Source organism: Lithobates pipiens, unplaced genomic scaffold (assembly GCF_037356315.1).
Source record: "Lithobates pipiens isolate NorthernLeopardFrog02 unplaced genomic scaffold, aLitPip1_a1.2 Scaffold_8, whole genome shotgun sequence".
NCBI lineage: Eukaryota > Metazoa > Chordata > Amphibia > Anura > Ranidae > Lithobates > Lithobates pipiens.
This window is the reverse complement of record NW_027507903.1, coordinates 408477188-408498581: the sequence shown is the minus strand read 5'-3', so window position 1 is coordinate 408498581 and position 21394 is coordinate 408477188. Positions and strand designations below refer to the sequence as shown.

General features: G+C 39.8%; 1 protein-coding gene across 2 annotated transcripts in view; it reads right to left on the bottom strand.

The window, feature by feature from the left end:
• The window catches only part of ATP10B (ATPase phospholipid transporting 10B (putative)), a 673184-nt gene that overhangs the window by 72868 nt on the left and 578922 nt on the right, over positions 1-21394 (bottom strand). For both annotated transcript variants that reach the window (XM_077474114.1, XM_077474115.1), the window contains 2 exons: positions 15025-15229; positions 1936-2021 (listed from right to left, as the gene is read on the bottom strand). In XM_077474114.1, coding sequence (XP_077330240.1) covers positions 1936-2021; positions 15025-15229 — 291 coding nt within the window. The remainder of the gene's footprint in view (positions 1-1935; positions 2022-15024; positions 15230-21394) is intronic.

Sequence of the window (21394 nt, the reverse complement as noted above, 5' to 3'; positions counted from 1 at the left end):
TTAAAGCTAAACTCCACCCAAAAGGGGAAGCTCCACTTCTCAGCCTCCTCTCTCCCTCCGCTGCCACATTTCACACCTTTTTTTGGGGGGGGAGCGGGTACCTGGTTTTGCCAAGTACCCGCTTTCACTTCTGGTTCAGTTTGAGTTCAGCTCAGAACTGAGCCAGAAGTTTGCCCCCCCTTCCCCTGCAGCCTTCTGGGACAATGCACAGGTCTTAGAAGACTGCGGCCCATTTACAAAGCACAGCACGCTTTGCGCATGAGCAGTAAGAGACCGGCTGTGAAGCAAGGCTTCACTACTGGTTTCCATTAGTCAAGATGGCACCAGCACCCGATAGCCGATTGAATAATCAGCTTGGGTGTGGACACCGCTGGATGCTTGGACAGGTAAGTGTCCTAATATTAAATGTCAGCAGCTAAGTATATGTAGCTGCTGACTTATTTTTTTGTGGGGAAACCTGGACCTCCTCTTTAAGGAGAAGAGTTATAGGCATGTAAGAAAGAAATAGGCCTTTCCATTTCAAAGAATAAGGACCATGGAGCACATTAATATGTCCACCAACTTGGCAATCAGTAGAAAAATACACTGTATGAAAGCTGATTGGAGGAAATGCACAAACCTCTCTCCACACTGTGAAAACAGGAGCGAAGGTAGAGAGCTGTGTTCTGAATAGACAAGCTCCGTGCTGAGCTCCCTCCCCCTCACAAATGTATCTCATGTGTCAGGAAAAATTCTCAGAAGTTACTCATGCTGATAACAAAGGAACAAGCACCAGAAAGATACAACACTTAGTGTTTTGGATATAGATATGTAAACACTCCAGATATATGTGCTTTGTTCAGATTTCATGACTGAGGTTTACAACCACTTTAAAGTGGTTGTAAACCCTTACAAACCACTTTGACCTACAGGTAAGCCTAGATTAAGGCTTACCTGTAGGTCCAAGAAATATCTCCTAAACCTAAACAGTTTAGGAGATATTTGCCGAAAGACAGGCACCACTGTCTACGGCGCATATGCCACAGACAGTGGCGGGCAGGTGCACTGAACGCGCCACAGTTAACGGCGATATGCCGTGAGTGGCGGCTCCCGTGCGCATGCGCAGGAGTGACGTCATCGCAGCTCCGACGAATGACAGCGCCGAAGCAGCGAGACCCACCAAGAAGATGGAGGCTCCGTACACAAGGGGACAGTGGTGACATCGCTGGCTCCTGTGTCAGGTGACACATAATGGACTACTATGCGATGCATAGTAGTCCATTATGCTTTACCTTTGCAGGGAATCAAAGAGGAAGTAAACCCATCAGGGTTTACTTCGTCTTTAAGGTGCTCCATGAAGAGTTCACCCACCCATACCCATGCAAAGGGTTCACATAATGTTGAAGGAAATAATATTATAAGCTATTAAAAACTGTCCATTAATGTATAGAGGTGCTTGTCTCAAAAATCAATACAGTCCTATCAGAACCACATTATCCACTGGACAAAGTAAGCAGCATCCAAGGTCTCAAGGGATGCCATGGGGCCCAGCTGTGCATCTGCCTTTTACTTCCCCTATAGGTAGCTAGTGTCTGCTAGGATAGACCATGACAGTACAGACAATGCATATAATGAAGCTTTTCTGTGCTTCTTGCAATCTTTGTCAATGTCATTTGAAGGACTAGGAGGCCAAAGCTGATTCCTTGCCTAGAGACCCATCCTGCCTTAAGTTGACTCTGCTTGTCTACCTAATGAATTCAATAACTACTACATACCTAGAATGATTACGATCCCTGTGTTTACAATCTCTGAGTTAGGAATACTTCCAAGAAAGCAAAGGAACTTGGATTTACCTAGTAGTTCATACCATGCAAATGAACAACTACATTAGGAAGTTTACATAACCGCCTAAAGAACAGAAATGATAAAAAATAAATATACGTTTTAAATACTCACATGTAGCCTTTGAATTTGCTGAGGTTATTATTTGGTTTTTCACAAACAATAGTATAAATGAACGATTCGGGGTCAAATGGAGTGTTCTATTAAAAAAAAAAAAAAAATGAACATTAACTATTAGACCTTTACTGAAATGGTAGCAGACAGATATATTACACAGATTAAGTGTTTTAAAAAAATGATTACATTTTTGTTGAATTGAAAGAGTCAAGGCTTATTATTTTTGGATACAGTGGGGAATGATTAGCATTCCTTTCAGGACTATTCTCTGCATGGTGACTGATGTTTCTCAGAAGGAAGTGTTTTGGATGGCTGCCAGGGTCAATGTCAATGTCAGGGTGAGCCCAAGTCTGTTCTCATTAACATACAATTCAAGAAGCCAAGCCTCTGCCCTTTAACCCTTTGTTAGGGCAGACAATGTTCAAATCTACTGGATAATGTAGATCATCTGCCTGCACAGTGCAGACAGGGATAATTATGGCAACCACAGCTGACCAGCCTCCCATAAAAATAGACATCTGTAGTATTTTTCCTTGCTGGAAGGTCCAGAAAAGCATCTTAAAAATCATGACATGCAATTCCGGGATGAGTATCCTGTCAATTGTGGGATCTATCTTTGGAGGGTGTTTAAAAAGATAATGCATGATTATACTGGGATCTGGTGAGTGTATAGTGTGAAGGGTGTGGGACATACGATGTGTGATGAAGGTGTAATTGATACTGGAGTACAACCCCATGGAATATACTCATCTAGAGACTGTGTGTTTCATTCACAAAGGTGGACCACATGAGAACATTTTTATTTCTAGACATTGAATTTATACACACAAAGTGCTTTTACACTGGGGGAGCACTGGTAATGCTCTTAAAATTTTCTTTAAGATGTGTGTTTGATTTGATGGATTAACCTTATAGATGCAGCTTTCGTGTGGAAGAATTGTTTTTTGTACTGTTTTAATTGTTTATGCATGTGCGCTTTGGCAAGTGGATTTTTTTTTTATCAATTTCTTTATGAGTATACAGGGTGTGTGGGGAATAATTTCTGCTACACTATTGTATGATGATAGCGTGGAGACCTCCCTGCCATTAGAATACACTGATTAGTGCTGTTGGCTATAGCTGGCAGCGGTGATAGAGTGGCAAAAATCCCTGCGCATACGTGGATCGAGAAGGGCCAGGCTGAATTTTAATCCATGTATGACTGGCTTTAGATGGTCCCCATACGCAAAAGTTCCAGGTATTTCTCTACATTCGCAGTGGCTAGAAAAGTAACAAGGGAGACATGGGAAAGTTAGTTCAACTGGAAAAAGCACCAGTTAAAGATGAATTCCAGGTATGATACATTTTTTCATAGTTACATTGGTCCAGCATGGACCAATGTAACCGTGCATATACCATAACTGGCTGATGGGCAATGCCTCTGGGAGCTGGAAATCACTGACACTCCAGTAATTGCCACTTGGTTTCAGGCCCTGTGCTGAGCTTTTCTGAATGAATGCAAAATGCTTTCTGAATGGATGAAGTGGAGAGCATGACATCACTGCCCGCCTCTCCACCTTTCGGCCACAAAAATATTTTCATCATAATTTTCAGCAGCAGTATTTTTCCAGTAATAAAAACTAAATAAAAATGACTCTAATTTTTTGTCAATTGACAAAAACTATGAGGAAAGTCAAATCCAATTTTCGTCAATGAACGAAAACAGAAAAAATGTGAGGGAAGGACGTTTTACTTATAAAGACATTCTATAATGGCTAAATCTGTGTCTGTGTAGATTGTTCAAACCTTAATACTCTAAATAATAACATCTTATTAGATTTGTTTACTAGAGAAATGTAGATGTAGATTTTAGTTGACTAAAATGTACTGCAGATTTTGGTTGACTAAAATATGAATACAATTAAAAATTACATTTTAGTCAAAAGACTAACTAAACTAAACTAAATTGAAATTTGATGTCAAAATTAGCACTGCTCTCCAACCCATCCAATCAAAGAAGGCTTTGCATTCATTAAGGAAATGCAAAGCATTCTCTGAAAGGCACCCATTCTGAGCAGCTGACCTAAGTGTTCAGAATGCATCAGGCTGGCTGCTCATCAAGGGACCCGGAAGCAAGTGGAGAGCCCTAAAGTGATGTCTATTTCAGTGGTTTCCAGCTTCCAGGGGCACCGGCCAGGCATGGTATATATATAGTTGCACTGGTCCAATTCAAAACATACAATGTACTATACCCAGAATTCATCTTTAGGTAAGCATTGTATGCATAAAGTACATTTACACAAAGGATAGAGGTAGAATTCAACACTACTGCTAAACAAATCCTTGAAACCTGTAAGGTAATGTAAAAGGAAAAATGTCAACCTGATAGGACTTAGTGTTGTAATTTTATTGTAGTCTAGTGTGCTCTACAAGTTTGTATGATGCAACATCCTGTAAAAGTGAGGAAACATTTGGGTGTGGAACAAGGTACATGTTGCATGACATACAGCATACCTATTTCCTTCTGTAATGGCTTCACTTTGAGCTTGCCTTATAACCATCGATATATAATAAATATTATTTAAACTCTAAATACATTGTGTGTTATCTTGAAACACGGATTATGTGGATACACGCATTCAATAATTTAGCGAACAGCTCGGTCAGCTCAATTAAACCGGCTATATATGGATCAAAATTTGGTTAATTCTGCAGAGACAGGACACATTTCGATCCATGTGTGGGCACTGTGGTTGAACAGAAGTCGATCTACTGGTTGACTTCTGTTTACTGGCCCTGTGGAAAAATGGTGTTCAACTAGTGATGCAGGCTATAGCTTGCAATGCTGATCAGTGTATTCTGATGGCAGGGGAGTTTCCCCACTGTCAGAATAAAATGACATAGCGAGAATTCCCCCATCCACCTCAAATGTGTAGATAGGGGAGATTAATGCAGAGAATGCAATAAGGTAAAAAACCTTTAGCCTTTAGAACCACTTTAAGTCTACAGGCAGGAAAGCTATAATTGACATGCTATACTTTATCTACTGGTGCTTAGCAGTAAATATCACATTAAGTACAAACACTAATATATCAATCATTTGAAGGCCAGGGTCAATTTTTGTTATGCTGGGTTATTTATACAATATTTTTAAGGTTAGATGTACAACTACTGTTGGGATCTACACCACATGGTTTTTGTAATATGTGTGTAAATATTTGGTTGATATATTCTTATGCCATTTTGTATATAAATCCTAGCTCTAACTATCTATGACCCCATGAATCTAACTATAGATACAGTATATTGCCGAATAAATGTGCAATTTATAGTTTTTAGATGCATGATAATTATAGACATGTATTATACAATTATACCATATAATATTGGATTCATTGGAATAATGCTTACTTAACATTGTTGAAGAACATGGGAATACTTTTCCTACACCAGAAGTACAAATGATTACAAAACATATCAGCCTGATTGTAATGAAATAATTATTTCATAAAGCAATAGCAAGCACAGGTCGGATGGTTATATAAAGTGCAAGAGACGTTATATATACGTTAAAGCCTCTAACTTGAATTACAGTTATTACATTGTGAAAGCCAATATTGTGATGTGTAATACAATCCTATACCTGAACTACTATGACAAAGAAAGAACTTCCGCATTGCCTCCCATAAACAGCCAGGGTCCAATATATCAAGTAATATTGCATACATTATCGTATATGAATCCTACTATTGCTTATGCAAACGGCAATAATGAAGTACTAATGTAGTTGCTAATGTTCAGTAAACCAACCACTCAGACTTCTGCTTGCTCTTGCACAAGGAAGCTAGAGTAATTTAATAATCATCACTTTGGGTTCCTGGACATTGCAGATTACAAAATGGTAATCTGTCAATTCTGGAATTTACCAGATGGGCTACTGTTAATTATTTTATTTCCTTTTCAGCTTTACACAAACATTTTGGAGTCGAGTCCAAAACTGTTAGGTCAGCAGTTGTCTCAGTTCTAAATCCGTAATTTAACTTGGCATAGAGGCCAGACAATGGGATCTCAGAGAAATTGGTTTTCCTTTATAAAGCGGTATTAAACCCAAAAGCAAACATTTATTGAACGGCAGCTGGTGATCTAGCCAGCAAGTCTGTTGCCTTAAAAACAACAAGCTCTGCAGATTGTATCAGTTACAGGGATGAAGTAAACCATTTATCACAGGCAGGGGTACTTACAATAATCAATTTGATCTATGTAAAACCTTTATTGCAAAAAGAAAAAAAAAAGTTACTGTAACTGCTTTTACAGTGTGAGCTAGAGGTCAGCTTCAATTCGTTATTGTATTTAAATCTGCTAGTACATTGAGTCCTCCCCCCAGACTGGGAATGCTGCTATCCAAATGTCCCCCCTGTGCTCCTTCATCCAGAGTGGGGGCATTCTAATACAGGAAGTGTGTTATTGGTCAGATCACCAGATGAAAACTGAAGGAAAAAGCCTAGAAATTTAAAAAAATACAGCCACCACATCTAATGGTTGGTAAGCTGCGATATATTACATTTTTGGTTTTGGATTTGATACTGCTTTATCCACTTACTGACCAGCCGCCGCCATACTGTGGCAGGTCAGCACGATCCTATGAATCGCCATAGGTGTATGTCAGCACCTTTAAGGGCAATAGTAGGAGCGCATCTGCTGCACAGCAGGGGTCCCGTTGCGCGTAGCCAGCGGTCGCGATGACCACCGGCCGTCGCGGGCACGAGAACTGGAACAGCAATCTGTCTGCTCTCCCATTGAGTCACATCCCCCACAGTTAGAAACACTCCCTAGGACACACATTTAACCCCTTGATCACCCCCTAGTGTTAACCCCCTTCCCTACCAGTGACACTTATATGATAATCAGTGACTATTTTTAGCTCTGATCGCTGTAGAAATATCAATGGTCCCAAAAATTTGTCAAAATTGTCCGATCTTTCCGTCGCAATGTTGAAGTCTTGCTAAAAATAACCACTCATTATTTATAACGCAAAAAATAAAAACCACAAAGGTGATCAAATACCACCAAAAGAAAGTCCTATTTGTGAGAAAAAAAGAACATCAATTTTGTTTGGATACAACATCACACAACTGCACAATTGTCAGTTAAAATGATGCAGTGCCGTATCGCAAAAAATGGTTTGGTCATTTAGGCCCCTTTCACACTGAGGCATTTTTCAGGTGCTACAATGCTACAGTGCTAAAAATAACGCCTGTATAGCGCCTTAAAAAAGCGGCTCCTTTCACTCCAGTGTGAAAGCCCGAGGGCTTTTACACTGGAGTGGTGCGCTATCAGGACGGTAAAAAAAAGTCCTGCTAACAGCATCTTTGGAGCGGTGTATTCACCACTCCTAAACCGATCCTACCCATGTATATAATATATATTAATCCCAGAGAAGGGAACACCTCTTACCTAACATCGCTCTGTCAAAAAGGAGTACCACCGTTTGCGAGAAAAAACAAATACCATCAGAGTACCAAGCTCACAGCTGGAAGGTGGAATCATCTGAGGCAAGGCGCACAGTGGTGGAGAGTCTATATGCCCATAACCCCTTAGGGGGACAAGGATCTGGTGAGTGGGGACCCAAAAGGGGCACAAAAGTCACTGGATATATGCAATCACGAAAGTCACTGTTTTTTTTCCTTTTCATTTTGAGACTTTGAGTACCATTGAAGCTTACAAGAAATTAGATTTTTTAATAATTTTTTAATAATTTTTTTCTCACAATATTTTCAACATTAATGGGAGAGGACTATTGAGTATATACATAACGTATTGTGATCATTGGTTTAGTTTATATTATAGCTTTTGTATTGTATGGTCTCTGGACAGCACATTTTACCCCCTCTTCCTGTATGAGGATCCAGACTGACGTTTTTGGAGTTTACTTGCACAATATTTCATAGTATCACTTTGCCCTTTATATTACCCTTTACAGCACTTATGCACCTTATGTACTTACTATATATATATATTTTTTTATGCACATATGCACTTTATTAGTTTATAACCTTTTTTAACATATATGGTAAACATTATACTAGTAGCACTAAGTTTGGAGGCCAGAAAACTCCCCTCAGCCACATTTTAGTGGAACAGGGTATGAGAGGTTTTCTCTTTCCTACTCTCTAGATAGGTACGATATATACAAATATAGGGGCGCTCTGCGCTTCCTTCTTTTTAGTTGTCTCTACCTGTTCCCTTCTCTGGGATTAATATATATTGTATACATATTATATATTATATATTTTTCACCTTAATTATCAGTACACATATAGATGACATAGAGGGGTATATTTATTAGCTTTACGTTCTTTATAAACAAGTACTTGCAAGAAGGGTTGGAACACCTGATAGAGGGAACAGTTAATGCAGTAGAGGTAGCGCCACTAGCCAAGGAAGGGTTACAACCTGTCAGTTTTTGTGTCCCATTGGGGAGATTTAACTTTCCGTCCTATAGACAAAACACAAGTGAGAAAAAAAATCCTCCAAAGTGAGGGAATTCCTGTGTGTCCAAGGGAGGGTTACAACCTGTCAGTTTTTGTGTCCCATTGGGGAGATTTAACTTTCCGTTCTATAGACAAAACACAAGTGAGAAAAAAATCCTCCAATGTAAGGGAATTCCTGTGTGACACCAGAACTAATGTCCTCATTGGAAGTATTCACCTCTTGTGATTAGGCCCCTTGCAAATGAGGGGGACACTGCCAAGCGCATCTGCCTGCTCATGGATCTGTCTACTGATTCCCACTGAGCAGGTGGATGAAAAGTTTGTGTCCGCTCCACTATGTAGAGGGTACATGGACACAGCTCTCTATGGAGTGGTCAGATGGAAACAACAATTAACTGGCTGTTAATTTCTAACGGTCACCTGATCCGCTGGACAGATGGGGAACAGATCCCCACCCATCTGTCCTTAGCGGATGACGGCAGCAGATACATGTCCGCTGACATCTGCCACTCAATAGAGAGCTATGGATGGTCCGATCTAGTATGAAAGGGGAGGTGTTCTGATGTCAACCCAAAATGTTGGCCTTTCTTTTACTTTCACTTTCGATTAGAACAGAAAACAGGACAAATAGAGTGGCTGACGGGTTGTAATTCCTCTCCCCTCTATCAAAAACTAAAAGTTTTGTCTTTAGTTACACTTTAACTATTGACACATAAAATCTGTTGGGTCCAACGATTCTCTGCAATTGTAAAACGGCTTCTAAATGGAGAACAATTTTACAGACTGTTACCTGATTTTTTTTTTGTCTTTCATTTTAACTGATATACTACATCATGGGAGTGCAAGGAAGGTTAAATGCAGCATGCTAATCAAATATGAAGCATCTAATTAGCTGTAGCTGAATGTTATACACACACAACTAAAATAATTTACAAAGTATCAAAAGAAAAGGCATGTCCTTATTGGCACTGACAGAACAAGCAAATAACAAAGAAATCACGCACATAAATCACAAGTGAGAAATCTTATCCTCATAAAACTAATTAGATTTTCTTCTCAGGATGTCTTCCATAATGACAATGTGCAAAGCATAAAACAAGGAGGGAAATGCACAGTGGGTGTTAATATGCTGCATATCAACTTGTCCTAGCCAAGTGAGCGAGTGAGCACTTTGGTAAAGCATGAAAGTTTGTATTTACAGTGGAACTAAACTCCCTCAATCAACATTAACTATTATTAAAGTGGAACTTTAGTCAGAAACTTAAGTTACTAGATCACTTAATATTGGCCCCTTTTGCAGGTATAGCTATTTAAAACATTCAAAAAAAGTGCCCATACGGTTTAAAATCCAGTAATACACTGTCTCACCCTGTGCTCAATTGCTCTCTATTCTTTGCACTGTGCCAAATTTGTAGAATCTACTTACTGCTACTCAGGGGCTCTGGGCTTCAGCAAAATGGCAGCCTCCAGCAAGGAGAAACAGGAACAATGCTGGAGGCAATTTTCAGCACACACTATTTTTGGTAGCATAATTATTAATGTGGAATGAAAGCAAAGGGAGTGCCTGAGGAACACAGGGGCCTTGTTTAGGTTTAGTGAAATGAGGTGAGGTCACAAGGCCTATAGGGGTTAGGCCATGTGAGTCTTGACAGAGATTATACAGGCAGGAAGAAAAGACATGCTAGGATTGTCTGATTTGAGGTAAGCTCACATGGCAGACTAGGGTTAGGTCATGTGAATCTTACCTCAGAATGTTCCAGAAACCCCTGCGCCTGCCTATAAAAAGGGGGTTCCATGAAGGTGAGCTCATTCACCTCAGAAGGCACAGCCGTGGTACTCCCCACCCTCCCACCCAACAAAAAAATCTATTTTATATATATATATATATATATATATATATATATATATATATATATATATTCTTTAATGTGTGGTGGTGTCACCTTGAAGTCAAGAAGGACAGTGTGAATATTATAAAAGTGGATTAGAGTTTGAATGACTTGGTCTGGAAAGTGTTGAAGTGAAGTTTAGTTATTTGGGAAGTTAAACTATTTAATTATTCATATTACAGCTTGAGCCGTAGTGACTAAGCTTTTTTTGTATGTGTAAAATACTTACAACGTTATTATTTATTCAAAATATATTATGTTTTAAAACAACAATAAATGGCCGTGGCCAATTATCATCCAAACTCCGTGTCTGGTGTATTATTTTTTGGTAAGCTGCCTTCCTGTCTGTTGTCCCATACATGTTCCTTCCTAAAGACATTATTTTTATGCAGCTGTTATCCATCGTTAATTCTTTTGCTGCTAGCCTTAGTAAATAGATGGGAAAGTATATTATAGTTACAGATCTAGTATATTGTAGTTATAAATGTTGAATGGGGCTTGTAATAAAAATAGGTGTGAAAGCTTTTTTGATCTTCTAGTGCGGTACAGTATGCATTTTACCAGTTAAAAACGCAGAATTGTTAAGAAAGCTTCTAAGATTCGTTTTAAAGCTTTTTTTAAAAATATTTTCTAGTTCCACATGGTTTAATCTCAGACTGGACATCTCAAAGTCTGCTGCAGAAAAGATTTGTAGCTAGCATGGCTCTGCAATAGGTAGAATTCACAGTTGTTTCACACCGCATAGCAACTAGTGTCAGTGTATGTTAAAAATACATTTGTGTGGGTTGTCAGGAGACTAATACATACTTCAACCTAGCACGGTAGAAAAACAAGTATAGAAATACATTTTACGTAAGGCAATTGGAGAGTGACAGTGAAATTCTAAGGTGGCTCATCACTACCAACACATGCCAGCTAAATGGGATTTTAGGTAGTATATCATTGACCAGTTTTGTCATCTTTAAGCTAGCCATAGGCATTAGATGGCATGTGGACATTAGAAACAATCCCAACTCCATGTAGGGAGCTCTGATAGCCAGCACATCCAAAATGGTTGCACTGGGTAACCATGTGTGTTTGGACCTAAGGAGCAGGGTGGGAGGGGGAGTACACTGCAGACACCTCTAGACCCAGCTTATCAAGATGAAAACAATAGCTGTTGTCCAATCACCATTAGCCTTATCCGGAGTGCCTATGGGTGCTCCATATATTAGATTATTGCCTGGCTTGGCTCAGAAAGGATGGACCTTTTGAGAATTTGTCAAATGTCTATATATACCCCTAAACCCCAAGTAGACATACCCCAAAGCCCCACTTTCCCAGATGACTGTATTGCATGTTGATGCAGCTGATCAGAAAAGAAATGCTAGCTCACAAATCAAATAATTTCCTGGGTGTCACTGAGAAAGTGGTGGAGATTTTCCCCAATAAAAAGAAAACCCTGACAGATGATCTAAACCTTTGGCAAAAGGAAATACTTAAAGTAAAGGTACACCCTAACTAAAGGCAAATAGACTGTGCACTTTGCAAAGTGCAGTTGCCCTCTGCATGTGCAGTTGTTTCTGAGCTTAGTAAATGAGGTATGGCTATGTCCACACTGCAAAGGGTTAATTGTTCATTTTGTCTAGGGGAGAGAAGAAACACCATTACTTACCTGATCTCTTACTTCCCTATGGAGGAGTGATTGGCCACGCTCTGGCGTTGGACTGTCTCTCTGCATCTTTACGTCTACTGCAGGGTTATGGACCCTGCTTTGGTAATAATGATGTTAGGATCCTAGACTGCTGTAGCACGAGAAAGAAGATGCTATGGGGATTGGACTAGCAGTGGGAAGGATTAATTAAATAACTCATCCTTTATTGTTCCCCTAGACCTAAATGAGCAATTAACCTTTACAGTGTGGGAGTTAAATGAGCTGCTAAAAGTGTTTAAAAATAACTGAGGGTTTAATATCACTTTAAGGACTGCATTTTACTACATATAGTATAATATATTACTAGAGGCCATCCGTTGCCCACTTCTACACTGAAGGTGGTGCTGGAAGCTGGTCATGTGACTGGACTGGAGAAATTTCAGAATGAGTAAGTATAGGCCTCTTTCCTTTAACAGGGTAGATAAAATAGGCTTAGAATGGAGGTGGGAGTAGATTTAAGCTTACCGGGTAGTTAGGTTTTGACTTTCCTTCCACTTTAATGTAGAACTCCAGTTACCCTCCACCCTTAAGGATACATTAAAAAAAAAACTATAGATATCATTTTCAGCCAGTCCAGTGATGTCATTGATTTTTCCCCTTCATCCTTTGGCAGTAATGAAGGTCAGTCCTTCCTCCTGGACTAAGCTGTGCCCACATAATGACATGAGTACCATGAGTACCTATGATGATATACCCCAGGAAGTGTTTCCGTGACAGCCTGGACTCACAGGAAGGGGGTTGGATGATGACATCATTTAACCCACAAGATAAGTGCCACTAAACAATGGAGCAGTCTTCAGGCGAACGTGGCGGTCATGAGGTATTTCAGCAAATGCTGTTATTTAAGGTGAAAGGCAGAAGTAAAAAAAAAAGCTGGATTTTTTTCCTTAACCTTTCAAGATGATTATGTGCTTTAAAAATAACAATGAAGAAACATGTGTTAACAGAATGTGAAAAAGGTAGAATGTAGAAGCCCTCATTTGTTAACCTGCTGTCAGAAAGCAACATTCCTTCAACTTGGTCGGTGTATTAATTCTATCTGTGACTTTCATTTTGAAAAGCAATTATCCCACAATGGTAACGATGACAACTTTTCAATGCAAAGTTCAACGCCTACAAAGTTTTATTTTTGCATTTTTTTTCTCGAGCGCAAATGACATCTGTCTCTAGTGTGTTGAAGATGGCATTTATCTGGCACATAATAGTGCTCTTCCAATGTTAAACAGTATCAAAAGAGTAGATTGAATTAGACCTTATTTAAAATTCACAGCTCAGGAGAAATTTTCCAAAATGTCAAAGGAAAAGTTAATATCCGAGTCACCTTGATGCTATCCATACAACAAGAAGTTACCTTAAAATTCCTTCAACACAAAGTGCTTATTTTATTAACCTAGTATTTTTACTAAAACTTATAAGGGGAGACCACAGAATTAATTTACAAAGCATAAGAAATTCACACGAAGTGTATTCACAATGAATACATTTTAAAGTTATATCAGGTCCAGCTTTCATTTCCTTTAGATGCTTTTTGTCGAATGTGCAGTCAAGGAGACTTGTGTAACATCTGCACAGATACAGGTTTCTTTTTGGCCTTTAAAGGGTGTTTACCCATGATCCCCAAACCTCCCACTTTTTCTCTAGAACATGTTTCAGCATTATTTCATTTACATTGTTCCTGTAACAGCAACAACTTCTATTACTCCCTTTTACTCACTAGGCTTGTAAACTTCTTGTAGAGGCACCTTCTGAGAGCTCACTTCTTACTAACATAGGAACCTACACTAGAACTATATCTTCCAAAAACCCTGACCCTACACACAATCAGGCTGATTTTCTAAAGGAGCTAAGAAGCTTCACAAAGTTGTGTAAATATTTACTTAAATTGTCCAGTCATGTGAGGATGAAATAGGTATACAGAAAGTTGTTTTTCACATGACTATACAACTGAAGTGAATATTTACCAAAAAAACAAAAAAAACAATTCAATGGTATAGTTCACATGCCAAAAGACACCAAATCAAAAAGGTAATTATTAATGTTTACATAAATAAATCTTTAAAATTATCACACCTAACTAGTACCCAGCTAGTAACCATCCATATAAGTGTGTTCTAACTGCTCATAACACACTCCCACTGCTGTGCATTGCGCACATGTGCTGGTGTACCACAGTGTTTACTTTTTTCAAACCTCATTGAACTTGGCAATGTCCTAACTCTATGATGTGATGCATTGAAGCATATCTCAATGAGCTGCATAACGATGCCACCTGCACTACTCTCTTTCCATTCACACCAAACGTGGTTTGCATTGGTGAGAGCTGAAAAAGAGTAGGATATAAGGCAAATTGCCTTTTCTGTTTGTTGGGATTGCAATGGGCAAAAATCTCAACAAAGCCAACTGGGCTGGACTGAATGAGCTCTTATTGGTATCACTGGAATTACTTTAAATCAAAGCCAAAGAAAATGAAAGCCAGTGTTACCGAATTCCAGCACCACGCTCTTTCAATCCACCATAGCCTCACTCATGAAGAATCATGTGATTCTTTATGTATTTCCAACTAAAAGCAAAATCAGAATACCTGCTGGATATAGTTGCATGGTATTATGTAAAATGTTTATTAACATGTATGTTAAGTGGACTTTCATCTTGTAATGACGTTTCCCAATTTGCATTGTTGCCTGGTGGTGATCTTTGAACTTTATGTTCATAACAATGAAGCAACAAAGACAGGTTAGTATCATGTACGTTAACTTTGATGTTACAATAGACGTCAGAACTCCCTGCAGTAACTGATAAGCTCCCTGTTTTATTCTCTTTTAGTACATCTGAAGAATAACTAGGACCTTTGACACAAAGAACTCTGTCTTTACACAAAAAATAATAATTTTGTCAAATGCAAAAAAGCACAAGCAAACATTATAATGAAGTACATTATTGAAAATGTAATATGGTTGTTGGGTATTGCTTCCACGTTGTTCATAGATCTGAACAACAGGTATGAAAATTGTTATCTGCACATAGCTTTACTTACTTGATTTGAAAAGCCTCTGACTACTTGTCGTTGCTTTAGATTTGTCTCTCCATCCAGGTTAGCAGTTTCAATGTGGCAGATCCCATTCTGATCAGAGGAATAGAGAAGCAGTATGTCCGCTGGGATGATCTCATTACAAAACAGCTTGACAAAATCTCCAACACGTACATCCTTCCAACACGTATCAACAAAGCTTCTATCATCCCTAAATAATATAGAAAAAAATTGGGTTTAAGACAATAGATCTTTTTTTTACAATATACACAGGTAAATACAATAAATTTGAGATTAAACAGAACAGTATGAACATTTTCCTCTGAAACCAACCAAAAAAAAAAAAAATACTTATACCAATGCGTAATGTGATTTCCCTTTTAAATAAACCTATGCTGAAAAAAAAACCTGGGGACTGCCATGGCAGATTTATCTTTCTGAAAATGCTACTTGCCTGGCTATCCTTTTAAACAAATGGATTAAGTTCTTTTTAGAGGCTGTCCACTGGAAAAGCTTTGTCCTTGTGCTGTATACATGTTTTAGGTCAATGATTTAGAGCGCAATTGAGAACGGCTTTTCCTTCAGGCAACTGGCTATTTCAAATGAAGGCCAGCTATGGCATCACAGGTATAGCAGAGTGGACATCTTTTTCTTGAAGCAGTTTGGACACAAGCATATATATATATATATATATATATATATATATATATATATATATATATACACACACACATACACACACACACACACATACATATATATATATATATATATATATATATACACACACACACACACACACACACACACACACACACACACACACACACACACAGTGACTTTTAACTTATGCTGCGAATTGACTGAATTTTGAGTGTGGTAGTGCTGCCGACACCGTCTGGCTTGGTGACTTGGCAATCTTTGGTTGAGCAATAAAAGGATCTGGGTGGAAAAATGTCTACTAAATCAGTAACTGCAGCCAGTTAGATACAATAAGGTTGCAACAGGAGATTCATCCATGCACACCATTAAGCATGTGGAGGGGCATCTATGGAAATCTTTATGAGTAGGGCCAGCTTTACACTGGGTTTTACCTTTTGCTCCTGATAGCTGACAGGAGGCTCAAAGAAGCAAGGGCAATGCACAAGTCAACATTACAACAAGCTGGACTTTATAAAAAAAAAAAAAACAGGCTTTAAATGTAATTGACAGACCTTTCACACATTTGCAAAAATTTCTAGGATAGCATTAGCAGTTCACATGCTAACTACATGCAGCGCCTGATGTACTATTATGCACCTTAGACCTGTGATCAAATATCCAAGCATACACAGTTCCTGATGTGTTATATATATTATACACACACACAAATATATATATAGATAACCAAGGGGTAGGCAACCTCTGCCTTCCAGCTGTGGTGAAACCACAAATCCCATCATGCCTCTGCCTCTAGGAGTCATGTCTGTGATTGTTAGGGTTGATTGTTAGGGTCTTGCAATGTCTCATGGGACTTGTAGTTTCAAAACAGTTGGGGGGCCGAGGTTGCCTACCCCTGCTTTAGAGTGTGGGAGGAAACCCATGCAGGTACAGAGAGAACATGCAAACTCCAGGCAGGTAGTGCTGGGGTTGGGATTTGAACTGAGGACCCTAGTGCTGCTAGGCAGAAGTACTAACACCTTAGCCACTGTGCTGCCCATGAGATAGATTATTATATTTTTGAACTCTCCTTGAATCTCTATTTCTATTCTAAAAAAAGTTTAAACACATTCCTGCTATATACTGATATACTGATAGGAGTGACATAAGCAGCAGCGGTGTAGAAAACAAATTACATTTAAATTGATCCCATAATTCGTTTTACTATTGTTAGTTGGGAATTTCCCAGAGTTACATTTCCTGTTCACATTTGTTCTTAAATTGGCATGCGAGTGTCATGTTAACGAACAAGCAACAATTTGGAAAATATGAACAATATACAAAGCTGGATATGAAATAAAGATCAGTAATTTTTTTTCAGTTCATGGTGTTTCCATCCAGTACGTCATAAAGTATCGGTCATTTTACAAGGTATATAAGTTTATTGCATGAAACCGGTTTAACTGACATTGCAAGTTTTCCAAGCCTGAACACAAAATCTAAAGTTAAATACCCCTTTAAACTGTTTATCACTATAACAAGACTGGGGCAAGAAAAGGTCTCCATTATGATACTTCTCTGTATAACCTAAGCTTTCTCCATTGCCATTAACATATACTTCCCTTTCTTTTGTTGGCAATTTTGTTGAGCACTGTGAGTCAAAGAAAGCCTAGTACTGAGTATGGTGGAGCATGCGGCTTTCTCCAAGTGACAGTGCTAATCCAAATCAATCCATAGCCCTAATGAAGCTATGACTCTAGCAACTTGTAAGTTAAGCTGTGAATTGAGTGAATTTTGAGCCGTGCATGGTCCTGCTGACACCATCTGGCTGGGCAAACTTCGACTGAGCAATCAAAGGATTTGTGTGAAAAAATGTCTGCCAAAACAGTAACTTCCGCCAATCAGATACAATAAGCTTGCAACAGGAGATTCATCCATGCACACTGTTAAGCATGGAGAGGGGCATCTATGGAAATTGTCCCTGTCCAGCACTCAGTGTGATCTGCACAGGAGATCTGACCTGAGGGAGTTACTGGAAGATAAGCTACCACTTGTAAACACAGAAGCTGGACTTCAGTGTTACCAAGTGATAGTGGTTAGCAGGTAGCAGAAGACTTGAGCCAGAGGTGATAGAACTGAGTTCCCCCTAGTTCCTGCTGAAAAAAAGTTTGTAATAGTTATTATTAGTTAGTTATTATTTAAAATTTTCGGGTTTTTGGATTTTTGAATTTCCGAATATATACATTTCGGAATATATTTAAAAAACAAACTGTACATGTACTTTATACTGGATTTATTTTTGCTCCTGGCAGCTGTATGGAGCTTTAAGAAAGCAAAGGCAATGCACAGATCAACATTAAAGCTGGGTTTAAAAACAAAACAAAAAAAACAACAGATTTAAAATGTAATTGACAGACCTTTTACCACAATTTCTAGGAGCATTTGCAGTTCACATGCTAGTGTGCTAATCCAGTGACTGATGTACTATTAGGCACCGTGGGCCTGTGATCAAATATTCAACTATATTGCCGCGTACACACGATCCGACTATCCGGCGGACAAACTGCCGGACTTTGCAGCGGAGGTCCGCCAGACTTTCCAAACAAGCGGACCTGCCCACACACAGAGAAAAGTCAGTTCATTTTGAATGCGGCTCCAGGTAGACGGGACTAGTGAAGGAGGTCAATGTTGCCACCTCCATCGGTGAGATTGACACCTCGCTGGCCCTGTCACCTGGTATGGCCCTTGTCCGCATCAACATGGGGACAAGGTGATTTGGGGTGGGGGACTGCAGGGCCCCCCTTCCCCAAAGCACCCCCCATGTTGAGGGCACGCGGCCTGGTACGGCTCAGGAGGGGGGATCGCTCGCTCGTCCCCACTCCCTTTCCTGACCGGCCGGGCTATATGCTCGGACAAGGGTCTGATATGGACTTCGTGGGGGACCCCACGCCGTTTTTCCGGCGTAGGGCTTCCCCTTTAATTCCATACCAGATGACGGGGCCAGCAAGGTGTCAAGCGACATTGACCTCCTTCGCTAGTCCCGTCTACCTGGAGCCACGTTCAAAATGAACTGACTTTTCCATTCATTTCAAAAGTCTGGCGGACTAACACACAGACAGCCAGATTGTCCGACGCACTAGCGAGTCAGGCGGACAATTTTGAGTCAAAACTTCTTTCTAAGTCCGCCGGACTTTTGGAAAGAAAAAGTTAGCCAGAGCCCACACACGGTTGGATTGTCCGGAGGACTCTGGTCCGCTGGATAGTCTGATTGTGTGTACACGGCATAACAAGTTTCCCTGGTGTCGAAGCAGCTCTGAATATCCTTGCTAGCTGTAGGTGATTCCAAAGGCTATATATACATGCAACAATAAAGAGCAGAAACCGAACACATTGGAAAGTGCAAGTAAAACAAAGTTGTTTTATCTGGACCATCCTGTGCACTGTGTTTCTGCCTTTTTGTCTTTTGGTAAAAAGAATCAAGGACAGAGGTGGCATTTCCCAGTATATTTATAGGCCAAGTATTTTTTACATCTTCAATAAAAATCCAGTCCTCTCATATAAGCCTATTTACAAGTTAGGACCAGTAAAACAAGGATATGTTCTATGTAAAAGAGGTGATCTTGGCAGAGTGGGCTGTTGCTTTGAGTGCTAAAGGCTGTGTGCCTACTGGCTGCAGTTATAGAAATCTTGCCTGAATACATGTAAGGGTTGTAAGCAACTAAAACGAGTAATGTCCCTTTTTACTGCACAAACATAAAAGCAACTAACCATTAAAAAATATGCAAATAAACAATCCTAGGTTTAAATGGTATGATGGCTAAAATAGATTTTATAAGGGATTTAATGAATGTCAAAACCCAATAGCAAAAATCGCCTATGAGCTTTAACATGTTAAAGATTAACTTCAATCTTGAAGTTATACCCAAACTGACAGGAAGAGGGCAAATGACTGTTCACCATTATTGCCTGTGGTCCCCCTGCAGCTGATATTTTCTTCAGTACTGACTAGTAATGAGCATAGAAAGGCTTGTACCAGGATCCGATTGAATGTGTGCAAACCCACCAAGAAGTGATCACCTGTATGGGCAAATACTTGATGACAGTACATTTCCCATATCCCACAACTGCAAATATACAATGGGCCTGTATACAAGCTGTTACAAGATTGGGGAATGCCCTAGATGATTGGCCAGTACAGGCAAAAGATTCCTAGCAGGCTCACATATGTAGCACTTTCCAGTCACAGGAGCCACTGGTGAATAAGGGAAATTTTCCACAGGACTCTTAAAGTGGAGTTCCAGGCTTATTAAAAGTCAGCAGCTACAAAAAGTGTAGTTGCGGACTTTTAATAAACAGCCACTTACCTGTTTCACGGTCCAGCGATGCGGCCGAACGGGGTGTGGCTACTCTCCCCCTCCTCTACACCAGCGCCTCCACTGCCATTCTGGGTACTGCTCTCCCTGAGTGGATAGGTGATCTCCTGGGACCTGTCATGTGTCCCAGGAGATCGTCTAGAGGGAGGGGCCGCCTAAGGTGAAAGGAGGAGTCGCCTTGGCGGTCCCTGGACGGAAGGAGGAAGTGGGACAGGAAGTCCCCCTCCTAACAGAGCCCCCACTCCCCCTCAAAAAAATGACATGCCAAATATGGCATGTAAGAGGGCGAGGAGTGGAACTCCACTTTAAGTCAGAAAACAGATCTTGTTTTGCAGCTTTGTTTTTGTGTTTTTATTAGGAATATTGAGCTTGGATGGAGATAGGGGTATTATAGGATACCCAATATGAGGCGTTCTCACACAGCAGATCTACAGCTATGAGGCACCCTCACATAAAAGGAAGGGCACTGCTTTCAGGAGAGAATCAAGATAAATTTAGGTAACATTTTCAGACTACTGCAAAAAGGTTTATATGAAACGGTTTTATTTAGTTGTAGAAAGAGTGGAAAGAAATTAGAACATCTGGTTTTTATTGCTGTCTGTGTCCCTATTACAGGACCCTCTATTTGTCCCTGCTATCACTGAAAGGAAAGAAAATCTAACATTATCATACAGGAATAGAGAAATCCTCTTTGGGGGACCCTTGTGACTACCAGGCATTTTTCTCACTTTTATCGCTCACTTCCTAGAGTTTCTTTGGGACAGGACATGAAGAAAAGTCTCCCCAATGGGACACAGATCGCAAAAAACTGATAGAGGTTATAACCAACTCTTTACTCCATCCAAAATGAAAAAAATGTTTTGCCTCCAACTCTACTTTATGCAAAAGTAATTAAAAATTTTAAATTTGCACATTCAAGAATCACTGCTGTCACCAGAAGAAAACCTGTCATGTCACGAAGTACATGCATCAAGACGTGGCTTCTGAAAAAAAAAAAAAACGTGTTTTGGTAGAGGCCACTCTGTGCAACAAGGTGAATGTTGGCCCTAAGACCCCTTTGACACTGGGGGCGTGGCCGGTGCGCATCCACGGTAAAGCGTTTCTCGTTTTAACGGTGCTTTACCGCTGTTTAAGCAACAATTTTTGCCCTCTACGGGGGCACATTTAACACCAAAGAAGAGGTTAAAAATGTCCATGTTGCAGCACTTATGAAGCGCTGCACATTCAATGCAATGGACGAGGGCATTTTGGGAGCGCTGTATACAGCGCTGAAATTAGAAGAAATGGCTGCACACCACTGCACTTTTATATGGACATCCCAAAAACTACAGGTATCAGAATGCTGGGTAGACACTTTTCGCACA